At 44.2% G+C, this 25,373-nt stretch overlaps 2 protein-coding genes across 3 annotated transcripts; one reads left to right on the top strand and one right to left on the bottom strand.

Annotated features, from left to right (window-relative positions):
* The first annotated feature begins 178 nt into the window (after positions 1-178).
* Tif-IA (RNA polymerase I-specific transcription initiation factor RRN3 homolog Tif-IA) lies at positions 179-21,166 on the top strand. 2 transcript variants are annotated; one of them, XM_075701270.1, is made up of 13 exons: positions 179-624; positions 1,525-1,614; positions 2,686-2,818; positions 2,999-3,086; positions 5,156-5,324; positions 6,629-6,712; positions 7,274-7,385; positions 8,202-8,344; positions 9,829-9,962; positions 11,248-11,432; positions 13,136-13,385; positions 15,793-15,877; positions 20,341-21,166. In XM_075701270.1, exons 1-13 carry the CDS (start codon positions 430-432, stop codon positions 20,458-20,460), a joined length of 1,788 nt encoding a protein of 595 aa, XP_075557385.1. In that variant the 5' UTR covers positions 179-429; the 3' UTR covers positions 20,461-21,166. The 2 variants fall into 2 exon arrangements, with proteins under 2 accessions (XP_075557385.1, XP_075557386.1); XM_075701271.1 differs by lacking the exon at positions 20,341-21,166 and adding an exon at positions 17,974-18,118.
* LOC142589720 (uncharacterized) lies at positions 20,973-24,737 on the bottom strand. Its single transcript, XM_075701275.1, has one exon. The coding sequence runs from the start codon at positions 24,521-24,523 to the stop codon at positions 24,122-24,124; it is 402 nt and encodes a 133-aa protein (XP_075557390.1). The 5' UTR covers positions 24,524-24,737; the 3' UTR covers positions 20,973-24,121.
* Positions 24,738-25,373: the final 636 nt, after the last annotated feature.

Genomic DNA, 25,373 nt, shown 5'->3' with positions numbered 1-25,373 from the left:
ATAGTGATTCGCTTTCGAAGAATTCTTTTAATAAATGTAAGATGAAGTATTCTGCAATTTATCACTTATAATGTGCATGTTGAACGATTAGTGTTTGCTTGGAGTCTGCAACGGCTGTTACTACTTGTTAGGTTTGCAAAGCCTGTAAACTGCGTGAAAGTCGAAGCCAGAGCAATCCCCAGTCATTTAAAGCCGGTCTTTTTATGTAGGTTAGATTGCCGCATGGTTGGTTCTTTCTGCGCCAGCATATAATGTCACGGCGCGACGTCGTGTTTTTGCGTGGTTCGAACGTATACTTGCGCCATTATAAACCGAACGAACAGTACGGTAACACCTGAAACACTTTGGACTGCCGACGGCAGTCTGTGTGCCTGTTGACAACCCTCTGGGTTTCGCGCGGGCCTGAGCTGTCTCCCAGCTATCGTCACCATGTCAACCACGTCGATACTGAAGAAACGTGGTCCTTCGACATCGACCGTCGTCGTCGAGAACCGCGTGGGATTCAAGCTGCCTTCTGCCGACGATATTGACGTCCAGATGGCTTTCGCGGAAGCCAACAAGTCGAACGTCATGGACAGCAACTACCGGCAGCTGATCAGTGCCCTCAAGTCGGCCGACACCGACGTGAGTTGCGCTTCGGGCCTTGCCTGGACAAGACCTGGCCGCGCTAAATAGCTATTCCTGCACGTTTTTTTCTTTTGCATTCCTGAAGCGTTGGCTGTCAGCTTTTTTTTTTCTTTTCGGGATTACTTAATTGGCCTGTTTGCGGTTCCGCAGCCAGAAGTGAAGTCGTAATCAATGTAGTACTGACTTTAAAACAAGCCGAAACAAGCGATCCGCTGGGTTGCAACACGTTGCGCAAGTGCTGTTATTTGGAGAGGGCGGTAGAGAGGGAGGGAGTCGACAACAGTTGAGCAACGGACCTGCAATCCGGCGCCAGTCTGCAGCCGGCTTATGATCGATTTATTCATTGCTATACGGAGTTGAATGTCCCGGCATGAATACATGTATTCTTTCTTAAAAACAAATTCCGAATAAACTCCTTCCACAGACAGTAATTATAGTGTGGCCCCGTTCACGTCTGCCGGTACTGTGTACAGAAGCTTGGCTTTCGGTTGACATTGCTGTGGATGGTCGCACACCTCAGATTCGCTGCTTGCTACTTCTAGGCACGGCATTTGTGTGCGCTGTCGGGATTCACTTGGAATCGTTGTTGAACTGAAAATGCTTATAAATAGCCTAGAAAAAAAATGAAAGAAAAAAAAGCAACGGCCTTATTGCTGCAAACGCGCAATCGATCTGGCCCAGAACTGTCGTCGCGTGCAAACTGGTGTGGTGAGTTGTGAAACTACCGTTCGGCTCAGTGCTGGTGTTGGGAAGGATGTGGTGCTTTTAATTAGCATTGTACAGATCAGCATGGTCATGTTTGGTGAGTGTGATTGGTACAGATTGGTTGGCTTTTATTAGCATCTGAAAAAAAATTCACATTTATGTTGCTGTTTGGGTGCATGTGGGGTTCTTTAGGATGAAACGCTGGTGAGGTTGCTGAAACGCATCAAGAACTCTGCGCCACTAATTGAAAGGCACAACGACGAAGTGCTGGATTGCGTCCTGGTAAGTGTGGACATGTCATTTCTGCTGACACCCTTTAGTCTGCGTAATGACAGACGTGTATTGCTTTCTTTGTCGCCCCTTCATTCTGTCAGCACTCTGGGTGTAATAGTGTGATGAGAGATAAAATACAAGGAGAAAACACAAGCATGCATGCTACAGTAATTACAGTTGTAGTTGTGCAGGCCCATGCACCGAAGAAGTGCTAAAAGGTGCTATAGTAGCACGCAATGCTGAGGGACGCCACCATTTTCAAAGCACACATGGTGGAGTCTTGAGATTTTGAAGATTAAAGGTATTGCAGATAGGGTTTCCACCTTTGTCAAGCAGTTATTTTTTTGAGGAGTTGCGTATTAATACTTTAATACTGTAGACTCTGTGATCTTGTATATTCTTTATAATATGATTGTGTTATATGCATTACCCATTTATTTTTTACAAATAACTGTTTCTTACTAGCTGAACTCTTTTAGCGTACTTTTATTCTGTATTTCATCTTACCGTTTTCTATTGCAACCCCCCTCCCCTTATGTAAATAGCCTCAAATGAGAGTCTTTAAGGGTACCATGACTAAACGAAATATATAAAGAAACTGACACTGAGATGGGGGAAAAGGCCGTTATGCTTTTTGTGAGAAGTGCTGTATGCAAAAGTGCTAACTTTTCACGATTAAACTTTATTGAAAGGATTAGAAACATTTACCACACTGCTAAAGTTATGTTGTTTCTGTTCCAAATAGTTAGTTTGTAAGCCATATAGTCACTTATGAAAAACAACCAAAGAATGCGTTGAAATATGATAACATATTTGGTGTTTAAGAAATTACAGCAAGTTTAATGGATTAAGTTATGACGCAGCTTCATAATGTGCCAGTTTAGGGAGAGCTGTAGAACTGGCAAGTGGTGCGCCAATGTGGAAGTTGAACTGCCAGCCAGAACAATGAAGAAATAACTAAATTTGCCAGTGGAAGCAACCCTAGTGGCAGATGGTGAAAGGTAGTTGATTGCTTTGTTTTGACAGTCTGCACTATATTCAACAGCTCTGCGCTACTTGCTGCTCTTTTTTTTCCCCCAGAAAATCAACCTGCTCAGGAGGAATGTTCACGTCATAGACGTATTTTCACAGCTGGCCTGCGACATGGTCTTCATCCACCCCGTGATCCTGAGGAACATTGTCGTAGCTCTCCTAGGCACCTTCATGTCTCCAGGTTTGTGACAAAACTTTTGCAACGTCCATACTGTTGTGCTAGATTAAGCGCTATAAGAAAACTTTTCAAAATTCTGGTCTGTGTTATATTTCTCATTTATGCATACTGTAGGCCACTTTTGGACCCATGCTGCTTCTCTGTGTGTTCATCTTGATAATCATAGCTTTTGTCTGTTTGCAGAAGCCACTTCAAAGGACACACCTGAGCTGGAAGAAAAATTGGAGAGGCTTCACGCACTGTTCCGGCTGCTCTTCAAGCTTATGCCAACGTAAGTATCGCATGAATCTGCAGCTCTGTACTCGCTGTGCAGGTCTTGTCATTGTTAGCAGCTGAGGTGTACCACTATGGGAAGTGAGCTTAACAGGACACTAAGGCAAAATATTAAGCCGAGTTTAATTGAAAGATTGGGTTTCTGTATTAACAAATTTATCGCTCGTAGCGCGAATAGAGCTTTTGTAGGTGAGGAAATGATGAAAATAGAAAAATCGGGAGTGGTGCCACCTATTTTAGATTGTGGTACTTTTGATGTGACATAAGCACTGGCTGATTCACAGGGAACACCATGGAGGGAGGTCATGTTTAGATTACACCCACCGTGGTTGCTCAGTGGCTATGGTGTTGGGCGGCTGAGCACGAGGTCGTGGGATCGAATCCCGGCCACGGCGGCCGCATTTCGAAGGGGGCAAAATGCGAAAACACCCGTGTACTTAGATTTAGGTGCACGTTAAAGAACCCCAGGTGGTCGAAATTTTGCAGAGTCCTCTACTACGACATGCCTCATAATCAAAAAGTGGTTTTGGCACGTAAAACCCCCACAATTTAATTTTTTTTTAATGTTTAGATTACATCGACTTGTCTGTCTTGGCTTGGGTGGTTGAAATTAAGAAGCAGCAGCGAGACCTTTGGTGGCAATTTTCCGCGCCACGAAATCGTGTATGTATTGGCACACATAAAACGATGGTAGACTTTTAATAGAATAATCTATCAATCCATCTTGGCTTAATATTTTCCTTTGGTGTTTTTTTAACGCCTCAGTGTTGTGGGGCGAACAAATTGTAAGTTCATGTTTGCATTGCTATTATGGCCAGCATGAAACAGACATTGACACTCGGGACGGACGACACATGTGCTAACTTGCAACTGAATTTTCAGGAGAGAAAGTGCTTACGCTTCCAAGTGCACATGGAAAGGAAATAAGATGATGCAGCCCAGAAAGCTCAAAAGCCTTTCATTGTCAGTACGCAAAGCCACATCATAGATTATACTTGTGTGTGAATCATCAAGAAATTTAAAAACTTTTTCCCACTTGCGTGTTAGCACCTTCAATTGACCCACCTTTGGGGCTCAATGGGTATGCAGAAACACTCCTGAACTTCGCTCGAGGACAATTTTCTATGGCATTGAAGGGAAGGCTGTGGAGGCACATTGCGCACAAGTCAATTCGCTTCTGAAAAAAAAAAAAAAAAAAGAAAAAGCCCACATTTTCATCGGTATTACTTTAAGCTGTAAAAGAGAAAACATAAATGCCTTATCTACAACAGCTAAATAAGTCAAGATGCACGACTGAGTGTTAATTCTGACTTCTTTTTCTGCTTTTCTCTTTGTGTCTGGGCAAATGCAAAACCATCGCTTGTGGAAGCTACTTCCTTTTAGAAACTGAAAGCACTGTCAAGTGTTGGGCTGGACCGCTTGGTGCAGTAACACATGGGCAAGGGCTTCGCCCCTGTAGCTTTCTGCCACGGGAAGCTGTCTGCCAGTACAACATTGAGTGCATGTCAAAGAAACATAAGCAGTCAAACTTAAAGGCCAACCACAATGAAATTTTGGACTACTTAAAATGCCTAGTTTATGACAGTGTACCTATGAGTCTGTGCAAAATATTACAGTTGAAATATTGGTTGAAGTGTCACAAATCGCTCACAAAGATAGCCGTTCTTTATACCGAAAACTGGGGGAAAAAAAAAAGAAAAGTCATTACCACTTGTTGAAAGTGACACGTGACCCACAACATGCAAGTTTTTGGCGTGACCTCTAAGATTGGGCGACTGCCTGCGAAGGGCTGAACAAATTTGGAGATGTCATGCTGGGATTTATGTCATAGCTGCTTACCACTGGGTGCATGCGTCATCTACACAATAGCCAGCCCTGCGGTTTTGCCAAGACTGCATCAGTCTTTAGCGGTATGATTTAAGACCAACTTAGTCAAAGTGAAATTTTATTGCAGTTGGCCTTCAAACCAAAGCCTTCAACTACAGCACCTCCTGTAAACTCAGTGTAGCTTTGGCACATTAAACGCAAAAACAATAAATCAATCAATCTGTCTTTAATTATGCGCAGGGCTCCCACACGGCTGATCGAGATTCTTGCCGAGGTGTTTCCTTACATGAAACGCGAGGGCACCCAGCAGGCATCCCTCGTGGGTCACCTTCTGCGCCTGTCCTCCTACATCCCAGACCATAGGCTGGAGCTGCTGCAGCTGCTCACGCACAAGGCGTTGCAGATTGACGTGAGTTGTCTTTTTCTGAGTGCAAGTAGTCTAACCTGTTACTTGTCTTTTTTTTTTTTTTTCCGCTTTTGAGCACCGTGATTCAGAGCAAGTGGCAGTAATACTGGTTATTTTTTAATGAACAGTACACTAACTCCATTCATGTTTACACACTGTGTGTCGGAAGACAAAAGGACTGGACCCGCACTGCACACATTGTTGTCATGTGTAGTGTGTCTCCAGCTTCCTTGTTTGCCAAAGTGAAATACTACATAGCTCATGAACACGCAGCAGCTCACATCATTTTCCTTAAAGGGGCTATGACATGGTCGTCCAACCATTCCCAATTAATCATTGTAACTGTGACTAGAAGAGGTTACACACATTTGAGTTTCAATTTACTGCCTCTAAGCCTAACAGCGACCACCATTTTGACATGGCTTGTGTGACGTCAAGAAATGCGGGACTCCCCACTGCTGTGTCATCTGCTCCGAAACCATGCTGTGCCAGACTCTCCTTACTTTGCATGCTTTAGCACTTAATGGCACAAGGGAATTGTCGTTGCTTTGTGTCCGCAATTGTTTCACTTCCCTAAGAAAAACTGTCTCATGGTGACTACGTGAGACACGTACATGCGAAAAAAAAAAAAGCCGCCATGCATATACTGCGCACACTGGCCGTGCAAAACACACTTCACTTCGTTTCCTGTGAATATTGCCAGACTGCTTTACAGTTACTCTGCCACATGTGAAAGAAATGGAGCTGGGCAGGTCATGTAATGCGTGGGTCAGATAACCGGTGGACCGTTAGGGTTACAGAACAGATGCCAAGAGCAGGGAAGCGCAGTCAAGAAAGGCAGAAGACTAGGTGGGGGGGATGAAATTCACAAGTGCAAGCTGGAATTGATTGGCGCAAGGCAGGGGTAATTGGAGATCACAGGGAGAAACCTTCGTCCTGCAGCAGACATAAAATAGGCTGGTGATGATGATAAAAAAATATTCCAGATATAGCTTCAAATGCAATCAAATTTTTCCACCTTGCTGTGGGACAGTCTTAAAGTGCAGTGCTTAATTCCAAGCCTAAAAATTTTGTTTTTTGTGTTTAACCATATTAGCCACTCTGCTCTCATTTACTTTGATAAATTGAGAGTAGATGGAAGGCTATGGCTCCTTTAAAGTTCATGTGCTTGCCCAATGAAAGCCTAGCATGTGCATGTATTTCTTTTGCATGCTATTTTTCCTTGTCTGTGAGAACGCAAGCATCGTTTTTATTCATGAGTATGCAAGCTTAAATTTCTTGCAAATGTTTTTTAATGTGCATTTTAGCTGCACTGCCCCAAGGATGAAATAAATGAAGCTGAACTCGAAGACGAGGATGATGCCATGGAAGGAGGCGACATCTTTGAAATGGTATGTTCGATTATGTTATGTAATTATGTTATGTTACGGTATGTTCGTCTAACTATAGAAACATTTTTTTTTTCACGGGCCTTTATTTGGCACACTGGTGTGATGTGTTATGAGCTCGCAGCTATTTTGTTCTTGTTACAAGGTGTCTATAAACAGCACACACAAAAATAAAGGGTTAGCAGTTGTCTCCTCAAAGGAGCAAAACACATGTAATGCTAAAATTTGAAAGGGATGCCAGTGTGTCCTTTGTTTTTGTTTTCCATGTGCATGTAAAGTTGAACCGACTTATAATTAGTTTGCCTGTAATAATATTCACTGAGTTAGAAGGACCAGATGCGAGTTACACTATTGAAAGTACAGATATATAACAAATTGCTGACATAGCAATAGCTTTTTTCGATGAAATATTCAATGCAAGTGGCTTCAATTGTTTAGCATCAAATTCTATGAATATTGGGAACAAATGCCTGTGAGTCCTTGCTTGCGAGCACGAAGCTCCTGCTGTAGAAGAGAGCTGTTGTTCTTAGTGGAATCTCTTGCATTTGCTCGCATTTGTTGCAGGAAAAAGACAACAGCACCGACTTGGGACGCATGCAGCATCCCCTTGCCGACATTCTGGACCAGGTTCTCAACCAGTTCTACCTGCATTTCCAACAACGCTGCAATACCAAAGGTACGTGATTTATTATAAAAACAGCAATGCGGATACTTGGTCAAGCGTACGCTAAGCGGGGTGGAGGGAGGCAGGTGAGTGTGACTCTCCCCTTCTAGCTCGGCTGCATGGCTGTCAGCGGGGTACATGGCCTGTGCGCCCTGTGATGGAGTGAATCCGCGGTGGGAGTGCAATGCCACCGGGCAAGCCGAGACAGCGGTGGCTTCGTGTGGGCTGTCTTCCCGCAGTTTCGGAGACGCGTTGAAGCGGGAGACGGACTAAGCATCCACTCCACTGTGCCTGTGTTCTTCACGATAGCCTTTTCCTCCCACTGCAGGTGATGATATCGGTTGCGGTGGCCAAGTGGACGTGAAAGCTTCTCTTCACACAACCTATGTGAAGATATCGTCTACACTACATGAAACCGTATCTTTGGTCCCCGACTCTCTAATTCAACAAATGAATTAGTTTTTTTCTGACTGAACTTTTCTTTTCTCGATTGCACGATAATTTGAGAAATTTTACGCCCCCTTCTGTGTAAAATAAATCAGTCGGCGACTGTACCTAGCTGCATAAAAGGTAGTTTCAATATAACGAAATTTCGATATAGTGAAGCAAAGTGCCGATTTTACCAACTTTGTTATAGTGTCAAGGTTTAACTGTACCTAAAGAAGCAGCAAAAGTAGGGCCCGAAATGTTCGTGTCAGTGCTGCTTTAAGCGCCATGCATAAGTGTTTGTCACGTGCAGTATTTGACATCTGTCACACTCCCTTCATAGTGGTCATTTGGTGTTTTGTGTTGTCTTATTGTCGGGTAAATGCAATGTTCTCCTCGCAGATGACGACCTGTCCAAGCTGGACTGGGAGAAGACTAAAGTGCTCTTCAAGGACTTCCTGGCCATCTTCGACAAGATAGTCCTGCCGACGCACAAGTGCTGCCATGTACAGTTCCTCCTCTTCTACCTGTGCAGCTTCCGGCCTGTGAGCAGTACTTTATGCACTTAGTTATTATATTTTAAACGAAAATTACTAAGATTGAATGTTCATATCAGTGAGTAGTTAGGATTGTATTGCTGCACATGTTTATGTATGTGCCTTTGTTATCATGCTTCTGCTGCCACACGAGTATGAGCTTGTGATATGAGGTAATGCACAATGTTTTAAGGTAGTACAGTCAATCCCGAATCTATCGAAATCAAAGGGGATCACGAAATAGTTCGGTATATTGGTCATTCGAAATATAAGGTATGCCTGTCTGAAGTTATCTGAAAACTCCTCATTTCTTGGGCAGCACCTGCCGTGGTGGTGTGGGGCTTTGGCGTTGCACTGCTAAGCTCAAGGGTGTGAGATCAAAGCTCGGCCGGGGCAGCTGCATTTGGATGGGGTGAAATGCAAAGATGTCCATGCTCCTCGCATTGGGTGAACTCCAAGTGGTCAAAATTAATCTGGAGCCTCTCACTAAGGCGTGCCTCATTATCGTATGGCTTTCGCCCTTGACACCCCGGAATTTTATTTTTAAGATAGTCTTGAACAGTCCAAGGTAGTGCGAAGCAAGAATTTACCAATTTGTTTCTCCAAGGCCCCGACGAACGCACAGAACTTTCCTTATTTCTTATTTCTTTTTTTTTATTTTGCAGACGAATGTGGAAGTCACTCGTGCTGTTGAATGTTCTTTGATAAACTGATTGCAACGCTAACCCCAAAAGCTTGCATTGCCTGGCCCTGTGCATAGAAGTGCTTGTTAGGTCTTTTTATTCAGGATAAGGTAGATGTGGACGCAGCCCTGAAGCAAACTAGCCTATATATGGGCCGTGCCGCCGCCAGCGAACTTGTACTGCGAATCATGCTTAGTTGCACTCCCGTCACAATATGCCGTTTGAACGGCCAGTCATCGTACATCAACAGCGAGTCAACCAGGCAGATGCTGTGAAAGTAGCTTTCAGCCTGTAGGACACCCGAGTCCATTCCCAGCGCGGCAACTGCTGGCTCACTTTCATTTCTGCAAGCTATTCGCTGCCACCGGTCCTGTTCAAGGAGGCGGCAAAGAATGGTCGTGGGTTTTGATTGTTGCCTGTAAAATGGTGCAGTGTGCTTCCAATGGCGCTGCTTACTATGCCACAATACTTTCAAGCAGACAGGTGAAGATGGAAGATGGGTTTTGGTGGCGATGGGGTCGTGCATGCACCTGTCAGTGGCCATGCTCTTTGCCGAGGTCGCCGCCACGCCTCTGTGCATTTTCTGTTCTTATGTGTGTAGGTGTCGTTAAATTGAGACAACTGAGAAAGACCATTTTTTTGTGGTGGACTTAACGATTATGAGGGCTAACTTCAGAAATTACTGGCCATATCAGACAGCCTGAATGTGTTGCATGTGCGACTGTGAGAGTTAGATCGAAGACGTTCTGTTGTAGTTGTGTACATATAGCTTGTGGCTGAATCGGTTTCTTCTTGCCGACAACTCCTCAGGCGGCCCTGGCAGTTGCATTCCTAGACTACCTCTGGAAGAAAGTCCAGAACCCTGCCACATCGTGCATCGTGCGGCAAGCGTCGGCATACTACATCGGAAGCTTTCTGGCCCGAGCCAAATATGTGCCTCTCAGGTGGGACAGCCATTGCTGTTTTTCCTTTGCTTGACGGTGTTTTCCTTATTCAGCGTTTTTATTTTTATTATTTTAATGGAGCTCTATTGTGCACAACTGACTGCGTCTTTACATTTAGAGGCCCCCCCCTTCTATGAATCTGAAGAAACAAAGACTGGCATCATTATAACTTAAAACAAATTTAGCATATCAAAATATATCATACAAGTTACATAGAAAAATGCATGCCCATCTCCACCTCCAGCACCCTAAAGGCCAACTGCATTGATAGTTTGGACTATGTAAAAGGCCTAGTCTCGGGTAGTGTAGGTATTCAGCAGTCTCTATGAAATTTTACATTTAAAATATGTGCAGATCAGTTACAAGAATCTTAGAAAAATAGACTTTTTTTTTTCAACAATTATATGGACACTCCTGGCCAATTTTTGCCGTTCGCATTGGTGTGGTGTTCCATCTGGGTTCTTCAATATGCTAGATAGATGCTGTATAACATTAAACACCAAAATTGTTCTGACCAGGTTTTATGGACCAAACTGATTTATTTGTCAGAATTTCAGCAATTCTAGAAAGCAAAGAACAGCCACAAAACATTTCGTTTGCAGTGGATGCCTTTTATCCTAAACCATCAGAAAATGCAAAAAAATATTTGGGCCCAGCTACAAGCAATGTTGCAGCCGCACATACTTTAAAATCCCGAGATAGCTCACCTAAAGTTGAGAGAAAATCGAGTGAAAGTGTGAGGTGAGCTAACTTTCAATGTGCCGTTGTGGTCACCTATCGATGTTTTTGAAAAAAAAAAACTAGAAAATCATTCCAATAACAGAGGAGGGTTATCTTTCGAGGGTGGGGAATCTCTCAGGACATTACGGTAGTTACAGCGCCGTCCGAGGAGGTCAAGTGTAATATGAAGCCTTGTTCCACTGTCGATGCATCACCCTTTGCGCGAAACTGCCAACTTTTGCGATTGCTCACCAGGAATTATGTAGAGTTCAAAGTATTGTAGACTGATATGGCAGTACCAATGTGCTGGTACCAGAGTTCAACAAATATAGCACAAGCTATTGCTTTCTTTTTTTGTCATGTGTGTTTGTTTAGCAAGATTTTATTACATATGCTCATAAAAAATATTGCATGTCACGAAGGTTTTTTCAAGTCAGATATGACAGTTGAACGCTGTTCTATGTTCAACTGCACCGGTTTGACAAAGCACATGGTTTTATATATTTGCAGTTGTGCTCCAAACATGAAATCACTTTTTTTATTTTTGCCTTTTTCTGTATCGCAGCACGGTGTGCGACTCCCTGTCCCTCATGAGCAAGTGGGCGCACGGCTACATGGCCTCGCTGAACGACGGCGGATTCTGTCAACCCCAGCACGACGTCCAGCGGCACGGAACCTTCTACGCCGTCTGCCAGACGGTGTTCTACGTGTTTGCCTTCCACCACAAGGGAATTGCAGACGGCGAGAAAGGTGGGGTCTGCTTGCCAGTCTGTGCGCTCCCTCGTCTCTGGAGTGGCGGGCGAGTAGATGTACTGTGCTGCTGTCGAGCACAACTTCACGGTTTCAATTTCCAGCCGTGCTGGGGCAGAATTCTGATGGTGTAAGGTAGAAACGCTCTTGCATTTAGATTATGGTGCAGATTAAAGAACCCCAGCTGGTAAAAAATTAATCTGGAGCTCTCGACTCTGGTCGTCTCTCATTTTTCCAGTGTTCTTTTGGCGCGTTAAACTCCACAAATCGAGTGTCTACACAGGATACATGCCATGCATGAAGCTTGACGGATCTGTAGATCTGTAATAGGTTTGTTAGCCTACTTGTTTCATCTTGCAGTAGGCACTATCTAGAGGGTGAAGGGAATAGTTCGCAGGTAAACTCGGCAATGTAAGTCTTGAATTTGCAAACCGATGAAGGCACAAGTAGAGGCACAGGCAAAGCACAAATGGACTTTTGCTTGTCGTCTGTGTGTGTGCATTGTCGTCTGCTTGCACATTCACATTTTACAACGCCTAATACAGTGGAACATTGTTGATTCAAACTCTAAGGGGAAGGGAAAATTATTCTAATAAAGTGGAGTTCAAGGAAAAGGAAGCCCCCCTTTAATATTGCACTCGATAATATGCACAGTACAGCGCGCAATACACTGATTCACTGATCATTCAGAATTTGCGCGCACTGCCTAAATGTCCAAATAAATGGAGTCAGAAATATTGAATTCGCCAGAAAATAAATCCTTATTTCACAAGCAGCCGGAAAAGCTTGTCAACACATTGTGGCATGCATGCAGATATGCTCACATGCGACCTGGTCAGTCTGTGTTTTTACCATGGTTATGGCTATTACTATGGGCAGCCATGTGGTCACATGGTATGTGGTCAAATTGGCACGTGGCCGTGCAGGTGGAGTGGGACTGAGTCCAAATTATCGGTCTGTGACTGTACCGTATTAGCAAGACCTAGTGGCTTACCATACATTTTTGGAATTGCTGTCTCCGAAATTGCGGATTACTGAGCAAGTGCAGCTAATTTGATATTGGAATGCAAAAGAAGGATAATCACACGAGTGTGCCCTGTGAACTATGTGCCAATCGGATAATGACACAGCATTTAGCACTGGTCATCTGTTGGCGGTGTGAAACACCTTAAGAAGCCTAATTCCTTACTGCATCATTAATTTGCTTATCTGCTGAAGCTCTGCATGCGATGGCGGTAAAATGGTGTTTGTGTGGCACTTTACCCCGGTTCTGTGGTAATGCGTGCAGTGTGGGCCTAATGTATCACACAAAGCTACAAGGCTGAATATCCCCGGTACACAATGTTATGGTGACCAGCAATGCATCGAACTTTGGCCTTCGGTTCAGTTTAGCTGAAAGAGCGAAATTTCATTCAATATGGCTGCTGCGTGGTTCTAGGAGTTCGAAATTGTGGGAGTTTTTCCTTATTTGAATACATGTGACTCTGCTGGGACTAACTGATCAGTTCGAATTAAAGGATTCTGAATTAATACTGGGATTTAACTGTAAGATGAAATGGTCTGGTAACCTTCACACTCTCAGGACTGTTTGTTGACTTTTTAATTGTTTCACTCTGCTTCTGCTTGCTTAACAAGAACCTTCATGGTTCTAGTTCATCGTTCTAGTTCTGGTTCATCATGGAAGTTCACTGTACTATGTGCAGGCCTGCAGTACCTGCGCGACCTGAACCTGGAGGCCCTCGTGATGTGCCCGCTGAACCCCCTAAAGGCCTGCCTGCCCGCCGTGGTCAAGCAGTTTGCCTCGATAGCACGTCACTACCAGCTTGTCTACTGCTACAGTGTCATCGAGCGCAACCAGCGGCTCGCCCTGCCCATGGCCGGCGGGGACAACACACCGTACGGAGACACAGTCCTTGATGCATTCTTCCCATTCGACCCCTATGTGCTAAAGCGGTGAGTGTGGAGACTTTCTGCTGCGTGCGTCAACGACACTCTGAACTCTGTTGATTCGCCGTTTGTGAAACCACAAAACGTTAAAAGAAGGAGAAAGTCACATTGCATGAGACTGACGTCGCAGAAGCAACGAAGGCACCGTGGAGAACTGTGAAAGTGCAGCACAGCAGCCAAGGCATCAGCTAGGAACATATTAATTATGTTCTGCTGTGATCAGTAGTAGTGCACGAATATTGTCTTTTTGAGGAATGAATAGCAGTTTGGGGCTTGTTGGTTTTCCATCCTGGTAAAGCAATGGGGCTAGTTGGTGAACGTTCATGGTTATATTGTGCTCAATTTTACAAACACGATATTAAGGAAGGACAGGACATCAAACAAAAACATCAAAAACAAAAATGGAGCGAGAAATATGGGAGGCGCTTGCGATAGCTAAAGAAAAAGAGACATGCGTAAGCACTCCGTCCATCGCGCTTATCAAAGCTGAGGTCGAGTTTGCCAGGGCGAACGGGTGCATGTGAACGATGTATGCCTGACCCAAACAATAATCACATGTCGTCACCTTGTCATATCTTTTTATATGTACCCCCCCGCCCCCCCCGCACCATATCTCCTTGTATATAAGCGCGTTCTTTAACAGTATCAAACAGTTGGTAGTTTGCGCTACGTCCGTCCACATCCTGTCCTTCCTTAATATCCTGTTTGTAAAACTGAGCGCAATATAACCATGAAGTTCCATCCTGGTGTTAGCAGCACAAAACGTAGATAGGACACAAGATGAGAAGACGGCACCACAAGCGCTGTGGTCTCGTCTCGTGTCCCGTCTACGTTTTGCGCTGTTAACACCGGGATTAATTAAGCAGCTTGTTGAAGGGCAACTCCGGCGTTTTTTAACCATATTAGGACATTGTCATATTCAAATGGCATTGACAGTCTTGTCACGGGTAGGGTGGTTCAATTCGCTTAGAAATTCATCAACAATTTTAAATAACCAATAAACGAGATGCCGAAACCGAAATGGGTAGCTGCTTCATGTGACGTCACGATGAGTCAATGACGTCAGATCCTGCACTACCATAATGTAAACACACAGTACAAGTGGCGCTAATGCCAAAGAAGCGAAGCTGATGTCTCCTGATGACACAGGGAGCTTTTACAGAGTTTCTGAACTAGACAGCGGCGATTTAAGCGGCGATTTCAACGACAGTGGCAGTGTAGTCTCTGATGTCACAGAGACGGAGTAGCAAGTAGAAAGTCGTTAGTCAGGAACGCAACCAATCTTTAAAATTCATATTCATGAAAACTAACGACTTACAGCCGTATAGTTTGGCACAGTTAATCAGAGTGCAAAAGAGAATATATATTCAAAATGTTATTAAGATCAATGGACACAGAAAAATTGTCGGAGTTGCCTTTTTAAGCTGTTTTTTCAACATTCTGCACATGCTACTGTTACTCGTTTCATTTTTTTGAGGTTATCACTGTTATGAACTTGTTGCTTTGCACAAGCTGTGTCTAACAGTATCTGAAATGTATTGTGTTGTTCTTCTGTAGTGAACTAGGCATGTTTTATGATATTGAGTGGCGCATAGCAAATAGTCTTGTATATCCTCGAATGTAAGCAAACGCCAGTGATTAATCTGGAAGGTACAAAGCTGAAACATTGCAGTAAATGGGAAGCAGACTTGACCCATGAGACTAGATTCTGGGAACCGATGATAGCACTCGCCACTATCATCGTGTCTTGATTGTCGCTTCTCATCCTGGCCACAAGTTTGCCTAATAAAGAGTTAGACCCTTAACTCGCACTTTCAGCAGTATTTTGCACTAAGGCTGAGACTTCAATGGTTGACCTGGCAGTGTAAGCAAAACGAAAACAAAAACGAGAGGATGATTGAGCAAGCGCTTGGCTGGTCACGCTCTTGTCTCCATTTTCGTCTTACTTGCACCGTTAGACCAACTGTGCATTCATACAAGTTCGCCCAGTTTTCTTTACTTGTAGGCTAAAGGGCAGCCTCCACGAAGCGAGCTTTTGCAACGAATATTGTGCAGCGAAAAAATTTAGTGCAGAGCGCTGCTGCATGTTCGTCACTCCAAACTTCATGCAAGCAAGAGCGGGTGAATGCCGCCGACCGCTTTTAGTGGTGGTGTTCGCTGGGCGGCGACTATGTATCTGAAGAGAGTACTAGATCAGCATCGAACAGCCATTTTTTGGACGTCAAGTGGCAGAAGCTGGAAGTTCGTTGCTTTTTCGCTCCATGTAGATTAGCCTTAAGGATTTCTTTTAAGAGCAGCTGAACATATTTCTGTTTGCTAGATGATGAACTGTGACATTTGCTTTGCTCCATTTACGTTGTATTCTAATCAGCTGCCTCCTATTTTTCTGTCCCCTTTCTCTTCCATGCTCCAGCACCAGCAAATGGATCGATCCCCTCTACAGGAAGTTTGAGAAGTCTGACGACGATGCCGACGCAGACTTGGACGACGAACCTGAGGTTTGCATTCTGTCAACCTTTCAGATAGTCTCAGTACTAAAATTGCGGGCTGCTCTATTGTGCTTAGGCTCACACAGTGAACAATTGCGATGTGTTTGTCAGTGCGAGAATCATGTTGCTAGTTGTCTTGCCCCATCTACGTATGCACGTGCTACGTGTGGAGTCCTTTGCGCTGTCCTCATTTCATCGTCCAGCGACGCCGATTTTCTGCTGACGGGAGTTGCCTTCACGCTAGACGTGGCCCATCACTTTCAGGTGTGGGCATCTGCAAAGCAACCGCCTGTCGCACGTGGCATCCCCGCTGGTAGGCTGCTTTGCTTCCTGCAGCTGCCTTTAGGTGGCAACACAAGCCTCTGGTAGTGCTAACTTGGCAGCAGTTTTTCTATTGACGAAGCCAAATTTGCATTTTTTCTTCTTAAATACAGTCAAACCTTGATACAGTGGAACCTCGGTTATACATCCCCCAGCTTTGCGACGACCCGGATTTTACGAAGGATTAGCGCAGTCCTGGTGAAGTCCCCATAGAAGCAATGCATTAAAAACCCCGGCTATCCGACACGATTTTACGCCTGACCAGTGTTATACGACGACCCTCACGACGACCTTCGCGTAGCGCATTCATTACTCTCTCTCCCACCAGCAGCTGCCCGCGACACTCGCTGTGCTGAAATAACGCCTTTTCTTCTCCGCAATCACTTTCTCCCTCTCTTCTCGGCGGCGTCACCTCTCGTCGTACTGGGGAAGCGTTTCTCTCCTTCCAGTTTCCCAGCAGCATATAGTCGACAAGGCAGTGTGGAGAGGTGTAGATTTATCGCATGTGTTCTTCGTCGTAATCCTAGTGACCAGCGTTCAGCGGATGTTTCGAGTTGTGTAGAGCAACGCGACGCACGATGTCCCAAAAGCGGACAGTTCTGTCGCTCGACGATAAGCTGAATATTATCGAGGAAGCAGAAAAGCGGCATGGAGCCACGAAAGCCAGCATTGCCCGGGACCTTATACCCGAATCTTCAGCATCATTAAGTGTGTCAAGCAAGGGTACTGGAAGTGGTTAGTGCAGCGTCGGCTGGCAGCTATGGAGTGCAGCGAGTCTGAAAAAAAATCACTGTGCTTGACACCATGCCCTTTATTGCCAGTTCATGGAACGCAGTTTCGCGAAGCACAATTGCTAGCTTGTTCAAGCACTGTGGCTTTAAGCGAGAGACTGTCTCCTCTGCTGGGGACACAACAACCTCGATGCCGCTCGAGGCCAATGCGGACTTTGCCGCCAACAATTTCGAGGGCTTAAACCTCACCACGACCTTTGCCGAGTACGTGGAGGCCGACGACAACGTTGCGATCTGCGGCGAGGTGTTGCTGGATGACGCCAACGAGGAGGCTTTGCCTAGTGCCGACACAGCTGCGATATTGGACGAGGACAACGACGATGCCAGAGATGCCGTGCCTGTTCCTACCACGTTTTGTGAGGTGCTACGGCACATAGATGGCATCCGGAAATTCATCTGTTCACGTGACGCCACAGAGGACCTCCTTTTGGACGTTGCCCAACTCGAGCAAAAGCTCTTGGTTCACGAATCAAACAAGGTCCAAAAGAAAGTTACCGACTATTTTTATTAATGTTCACGCCGGCTGGCCGGAATCGCGGCAGTGGAGTGCCGCAAAGGTTCGTTTGAATAAAGCATGGTTGGTGCCTGTACTGCAGCATTAATTCTTATCGCATTTACTTTTTTGGTAATTTGGGTTTCCTATCCCTGCAGAGTATGTTAGTAGTTTACATTGAAGTTTCTCGTAAATCCGTCGCGCGAAATAAGTAGTATTTTTAAAGGCATAATTTATGTTCGAATTTTACGACGCTCGCATTTTACAACGCTTTTTTGCGGTCCCAAGAAAGTCGTATAATCAGGGTTCCACTGTATATCAAACCTGGGTACATCGAATTATTGCGTACATCAAACACTTTCTATATCACCAGGAAAATCGAATGCATTCTTAATTTTTTATTTCGGAAAAAGTAAATAAAATGCTATCTTTCTGCGAAATTTCAGTAAGAACAGGGCAGAAGTAAGCGCAAATTAATTTCTTTTTCTGCGCTTTTAAAGTGAAAAACGCACGAGCATGACACGGACAGCATTCTGCAACGAGCGACTGCTGAGGGAGACTGGCAGCGCAGCCTGAATAACGGCACAGCACCGTAGTGCCGGTCCTGGAAGGAGCAAAAGCGCAAGCAGCACGATCTGCTTGGTGCATGGTAGGCAGAATTGCGATGAGAACTCGTGACCTAATGTCGTCGTTGTTGTTTCGGCCTCAAATGTTTACCACGCACCCCGCGTTGACGTCAATGTCGCGGGGTACTGCACATTGCGGTTGACTGTCCACACATATGTACATTGAGATCGTTTTTTAGTATGTTTCCAGCTAGACTCGCTATTGATATTTTGTAGATGTTCTGCACGTGTTTGCAGAAATCGACCTCACAAGCTATATCATCTTTGAAATTTTGTGTCCGTGCTCTTTCAAGGGGAAGCTTTCGCTCTGGGCCTCCAATCTAAATATACACTAGATGTGGGGATGAGGCATTTAAAATTGCTTTTTATTTTGTTAACCAATTCAATTTAAATTTGCACATTTAACGTATTTAACCTGATGATTTCAGATGTGCAGTTATTTTTTTTTTTTACTGTTACATATTTTTTGTGATATCCAAAATGAGATGTTCTCTGTTTAGGGCCTAATTAGCCAATTATCAGCAGCTCGCATGGTACAAAGTGCAGCACACGGAATCGATTCTGAATGTTGATAGTATGTTGCAAGCTATAAATTGTTGTTTTTAGGCCATTTTGAAGTGATGTTATAGGTTGTCAAATTTAGTCACAAAGATTGCCCACCTTGATATCATAAAATGTTTTTGTCATAGGAAAACAATAATTGCATTCTTGAAATCAATAGGTAAAAATACATTGTAACTGCACATTTCTTTTTCAAATTGTCTAAAAAAAAATAAAGCTTTCTACAAAACAACAAAAATCGCTAGGCCTTAAATTAAACTTTTGCTTCCTTGAGTCACTAGAACTTAACTCTCTCTCTCTCTCATGTGCAACAAATTTCGTTCAAGTCAGTCTAGTTCCGCAGTTGTCTCTTGAAAACACTTCTGCATTTTACGTGTATCTGAACTGAAAAATCGGGAGTTTTCCTGAAGCTAAAGCTTCCTCAATGCATCTGACCTGCCCTCTCGCTGCTCCTTTGTTAATTTTCGGCAGCTTGGTCAGATGGCAACCTTTAAGGGTTCGCCTAACTGCACCACGGAAAGAAGAAACAGTAAGAAAGGATCAATGGACAGGGTGTCGCTATCGGTGTCCACCCTAGCTAACAAAAAACGCTGTGGTGAGAGGAGCAATGGGGATGGCACACATTGCGCTCTATGGATCTCTGTTATTCCTCGCTTCTTTTTCAAATCTGTTCTGCGATAACATATTCATTGAAGGGCATCTGACTCGTTCGAGTGCATTCTCAGTTTCGACAAAAAATGTTCCAGGGCAATATGCATGCACTCCCCGTGGTGTTGTACTGATTTCACCCTTGTGCTGTTGTGCTGTGCCCAAGGGAGCGGGATGAAATCTCGGTTGTGGTGGCCAATTCGATGGGGTCGAACTGCAAAAATGCCAGTGTACCGCACACTTTAAACAATCTCAGCTGGTCAAAATTAATCTGGAGTCCCCCACTATTGGCATGCGTCATAATCATATTGCAACATTGTCACACACAAAAGAACCAAAAATTAACATTCTTTAATATGTTGCATGTTTACCAGATAATTAAATAGCTGCACCTTGGTATAACAAAGTCACATGAGACACTATAATATGTTCGTTATATCCAATATTCATTGTTAGGATCTATCTATTACATACTGATATTGTCAAGAAACAGGTTTACTTTGTTCTATCCCATAATTCATTACCCGCTGTGGTTGCTTAGTGGCTATGGCTGCTAAGCATGAGGTCACAGTATCACATGTCATGGCGGCTGCATTTCGATGGGGACGAAATGCGAAAACACCCGTGTACTTAGATTTAGGTGCACGGTAAAGAACCCCAGGTGGTACGTACAAATTATTCCGGAGTCTCTCACTACGGTGTGCCTCATAATCAGATCCTGGTTCTGGCACGGGAAACCCCGTAATAATCACTTTTTATTTTTCAAGCTTTATAGCACAGGTGGGTACCACATTGCGCTATATTAGTCAATACAATTAGTGAAATCTTGGTAATGAACTTCTTAATGAATGAGTTCAGGGGCATGTTGCAGTTGCAGAAGTGAAGCAAGCCAGTACTCAAAGCATAGCCTTTTGCTAGGAAGCTTCAGTTTTGAGAAATAAGTACCCAAAGCCTGCAGTTAAAACAGCAACATTTCCACCCTGCCTTCGTTTTTAATGCTAAAGGTCATTTTGGTCTTTCTCTCTTTTCCAGGACGACGATGATGAGCTGATGTGCAAGTCGCCCAAGTCACCGAGCTGCGTCGCTGAAATGTTCAGTTACGGCACATCGCCTGGCTTCAAGCGCAGTCTATCTTTTGGTCACCACCGATAGTTCAGAAGCTAGTGCTAGTATAATTAAATAATTGGGGATTTAATGCTAAACGCTGCCGGTACAATGCAGAGGGGCAGCATTTAACCTTCTTTTGCTGCTTTTGATGCCACCACAACGATACTGCCACTCGCGGATAAAAGGTCGGAGGAAGTGGTTGACTTCTAACACAGCGGTTTCACGCAAAGACGACGTCACTCGTCTAGGTTCTTCTGTGATGGAAACCATCTCACGGCAGTCTCCTCTGCTACCCTGGAGTGCTATAACTTTAAGTCTTCGGATATTTCTAGGAAGTAAAATGTAAATATGAAGCAAGTAATTGTTGAGCTGTCAGTAAAAGTACAGGAAGGGTCAAAAGTTTACGGGATGCGTGATCTGAAAAAACGAGTATTTTTTGTGCTTCGGAATGCAGCCTGGATTTCAAATGCGTGCATGTGCTAGTGTGTGTGACGGACATGGCGCAGTACTGTCATAACGGCTGCTAGGCTGGGCTGACATACTTTTTCGCAGAACCCACGTCCCGTAAAATTCCCACCCTGCCTTGTACACCTCCACTCTTTAAAAGCTAAACCTGCGCATTCAATGAACTAAGGAATATTGTACAGTGAATGTGGACACGACGTCACTTGGCGATTTGTATATTCCCTGCTGGCCAAGCTCTTGTAAATTTAAAATCATTTTGAGGAATAAAGAAGGCTCGACAAGTGGATCCGATTGTGTTGTCTTTTGAAAGTGAGCATGCTAGTTGCAAGAGCTTTAGCTGCTCTTTCAGCTATTGATTCTACGAACCTGCAGTTACAGCCCTCTTCCATTATGTGATGGTGGTTACTTGAAATCAGCAAGATGAGCTGCTTTGTTTTGTTGGAAGCCAGGTGTCGGCTCCACCCACCTTATGAGGGCAAGTTCACGTGGTCAACATATCTTCTACAGTGTTCAAAATGTGCATTTGGTTAATGCGTTCTTGTTGAAAATATTTCATAATCAAAAACGGGAGTCTTATGTTAATGTGCGAGGCTTTGGAGGGTAGTGCAGATTGTGGGAAAGTTAAATATGAGATGGTAAGAATACCTCAACCTGGCTTTGGCTGCTTGTTTGTTACGCCAGACATCTCCTTTCCTTTTCAGTGGAATTTTTAAAAATTGCCTGTGACATATAGCATAAATCTACTCATTGTGCTGTATTATTGAAGGTGTGGGCATTATTTACACTGGAAATCAAAATGCATAATTGGCTAATTAGCAATCTTTCCACTTTCACTAATTGCTTTAGTGTACATACTGTACATACTCGACTAATGGATGCACTCATGTAACATGAGCCACACCGCCAATTTGGCAGCCCAAAATTGAAAAAACGATGAAATAGAGAATTCGAAAACAGCGTCGCAGCTTCTGTGCATGGTCTTGGACCCGAGTGCATGGTCTTCAGATATCATTGCGAAAATGTTTTATATAACAGTCGTATTTAGTGCCACGAAGGGCACTGGAGGATGACCTGTATCCAAGTGTGCTATTGAACCCAACTTGGGCAGCTATGACAGCAACAATAGTGAAGTCTAAAGACAGGCACCAGCTACATGGCTACATTCTTCTTGCACAAAGAAATCAAGGGACAGAAAAATTAGGATGCAGTGGCCCACCTCCGTGCAAGGTCTGCATTTTGTTAAGCTTGTGGGAAAAAAAAGGGTGGCTCTTACACTAGTATAAACGGAATTGCAATATATGAATTGAAGCCATGATATCCACAAGCCATATCCACTTGGTACAAATCTTTAAACTAGGACCAGTTTTGACATAAGTGGTGTCAAACGTGCAGTAAAATTGTACTGTTGTTCCACTCACCTTTTAAACGAAATGCTTTTCTGTGCACTGAAGTTGCAAATTACTGAAACACCGGTGCATTTCGTCACAAATTTGGGAACACTTATCTCAGAACTGGTGTCATCCTGAGATTTCATTCCAAGTGGATATGACTGGAATTCAACTAGTAAATTCTAATGTGTGCCATAAAGGAATTAGTTTAAAAGTTAATTGGCAAACATTTACTAATTCAAAGATTCACTTGATTTTATATTTGTTTCAAATATTGCTAACTCCAGTATGGATTGTGGTAAAGCGGCACAGTTTATATAAGAAATACATGAAACATACGTAATGCAAACCTGTCAAAAAAAAAATTTGTATGAAGATATCCATGGCAAAAAAAAAAAGAGAGAGAAATAACAAGGGAAAAGAAACGAAATCCCATGCACACCAAAAATGCCTCACAGTTCCAATAGATCCTGAAATTTCTCTAATTCATTTTGTCAAAGCCATTCTACTCATTTACTGTTAGAGGAAAGAAGGAGTACCTAAAGGTATTTGGAATTTAAAGGGAGCTAAGGTAAATTGATGGCATTGAGTAGCATGTAAAAAAGAAGATTTAACATAGTTCATTGTCTGGCTGTTGAGCAGACGCTTGACTGCCGTAAACATGAAAGTCAAGCCACCCTTTTGATTTCTCTGTTAGTCGCTTCAGTTTGCTTTTGCCAGTAGTTTCTCCATAGCTATTAAAAATAAACTATTCTACCTCAATTTGTACACTAATTTGTTTAAATAATGCCATCTCTGAGAGTAATCTAGCTCAAGAAGTTGAACTGTGCTGCATGGCATGAATAATTTTTAGTCTGGTGGCGATATTTTAATAAAATAGAAACGTATGATGTGTACCATAAATTTCCGAGATTGCGGCAGCACATGATGTACTGTTAATTTAACTCTCTTATTTTTCTGTGTTCTATGTCTCATCCTAAACTTTTTTTTTATGTTAATTTGCCCTTCGGCATCAAGAATGTTATTGCATGTAATTGTGGGGCCCTGTCTACCCCATAAAGTTAAAGAATGTAATTTAGTCCATGATGTAGATGGACAGTTTACAACCCAGAGCATGTCCACAGAAGATGGTGCATGTCTGACTCCTCTACTGGCACAGGAGATGTATGCTGTCTATTTTTCAATGCTGTAGTGCTCAAACGACATGAGGTGTTAAGCACTTATTGTCGTTTAAGTGCTTAGTCGGACGCATACATCTAGCAAAGCCTGCTGAAAGTATGCTGAAAGATATGGCTAGCCTTGGAGGATTAACAGAGAAAGGCCATGCGCGTACACTCGATAACCAAGTGGTGAACACGGAGCTGATGAGCAACATAATTTGTAGTGCCAAGTTGTGCAATCAGGCTACAGTTTGGGCACTTCGGTTTGGGTGTCATACATGCAGTGTACTCAACTTATCGACACAAGAATGTCAGTGAAGAAGAGCGGTATTACAGACGATGAGCAGTTGCAAAAACGCACACAACCCGGTAACACTGCAGAAATGTGCGCCTACGCGATTTGCAAGGTATACTTTATTGCCGCCATTTTGATGATGAAACACGGCAACAAACTCGCGGCCCGAATGAAACGGACTTTGCAGTGACCACATCGAATCCCACGCGAGGATGGGCTTGCGCGCACAACAGTGGTCGAACCGTCACAGCCGAACAACGCTCAGCATCGCCGCCTCAAGTAGACGCGAGTCGACGGAATTTAACGGAACAAATCTTCGAACGAGAAACAATTTCCCACAAGCGCTCAGCGATATTCACGCGCAGCACATTCACCCGGCGATCGTTCGGCGCCTCCTTTCAGTCGTCGTCGCATTGTCCGTGCAGCGCTTGGTTCACGACGATCCAGTCGTTGATCTGCCGGCACCTATCCTCGTAGAGTGGGACGCTCCAGTTCCAGGCGGTTATCTTGTCGAATCTACCGCTCACGTAAAGTTGCTTCGTGCTGCTTTCGCCGGTGTCTGTGGCCGCACTGCGCGCGACGATGCCGCTGTAACCCTCCGGAAGGGTCAGGTGACGGCCCTTGAGCGGTCGACCGCGCAGGTGCGACTTGAAGATGCCCGGCTGTCCGTCGACCGGTTCGACGTGGGGCAGAAAGTAGGTGGACGCCTTGGCCTTGCCGCGGTGCTTGATGTCGCAGGAGAACAGGTGGACATCTACGGTTTTGGCGCTCTCCATTTTGAGGTCGGCGGCGGCGGCCATTTTTTGCTTACGCCGGTTTTCACCGTGTGGACTAGTGAAGCGAGACAAGCGCTGCGCAGAGCATGAAGCCAGACCCACACAATATATGGGGATAAAAGTTTTAATGTGCGATGCACTCTTCAATAAAGGAATGCGCAGGTTGTAGTTCTGGATGGGACGAAATCAATAAAAAAAAATTACTGTCTAGCAACTTTGCCCTAACCAGAAGGCAAACAAGAACACGTATACAAAGAATTAGTGAAGGATGGTGGTAACAGGCGCCCTCTATAAACAATTGCTAGAACCGCCGGAACAAAATATAAAATATTACACAGAGCACAAAAAATTCACCGACGATTACGATACTCAATAATGCCAAATTTGAGCGCAGCTGTATAGGTCTTTTCATTTCGCGATATATTGGATGGCGCGGACAATGTCTCGTGCGGCACGTTGCAAACTGAGCGAATAATGGGGAGATCGCGCGCGGGCGCGATTCACAGCAGCCACCGCAGACGGACCTCCGTTTATGCAGTGCTTTGTTTCCCTAGAGACGACGCGCGCTACATCTTGTAGCCATCGTCGCCGCAAAGCCCGTCTTGCGCGGCACTAGTTTTCTCCTCACGCTCTCTTCGCTATCGCCTTCTTTTATCTGACACTGCGCTCCGCCTTCGCTTTCATTTTTCGCTCTTAGTTCGCTCGGTGACGATGGACAACGCCGACGCTTGACAAAAGAACGCTCTAAAAATTGTCTGCTTGGTTGAAAAGAATTGCGTTACTGGCTATGCCCTTGTCAGTAGTAGTTATAGCAATGAATAATGCGCATGTCAGTGATCGTTAAAAAAGAGGGTGTGAAGAACAGGGTCACAAG

Source organism: Dermacentor variabilis, chromosome 8, assembly GCF_050947875.1.
Source record: "Dermacentor variabilis isolate Ectoservices chromosome 8, ASM5094787v1, whole genome shotgun sequence".
Classification (NCBI taxonomy): Eukaryota; Metazoa; Arthropoda; class Arachnida; order Ixodida; family Ixodidae; genus Dermacentor; species Dermacentor variabilis.
Note: the sequence above shows the minus strand (reverse complement) of the source record. Positions and strands in the feature narration are given on the sequence as shown.

What these genes read in the sequence shown, in the direction of transcription:
- Tif-IA (XM_075701270.1), top strand. Translation starts at nt 430, where the DNA reads ATGTCAACCACGTCGATACTGAAGAAACGTGGTCCTTCGACATCGACC. An exon ending in AAGTGCTGGATTGCGTCCTG is followed by an intron (nt 1,615 to 2,685) that starts GTAAGTGTGGAC and finishes TTTTTCCCCCAG; the next exon opens with AAAATCAACCTGCTCAGGAG. An exon ending in AGGCACCTTCATGTCTCCAG is followed by an intron (nt 2,819 to 2,998) that starts GTTTGTGACAAA and finishes GTCTGTTTGCAG; the next exon opens with AAGCCACTTCAAAGGACACA.
- LOC142589720 (XM_075701275.1), bottom strand. Translation starts at nt 24,523, where the DNA reads ATGGCCGCCGCCGCCGACCTCAAAATGGAGAGCGCCAAAACCGTAGAT.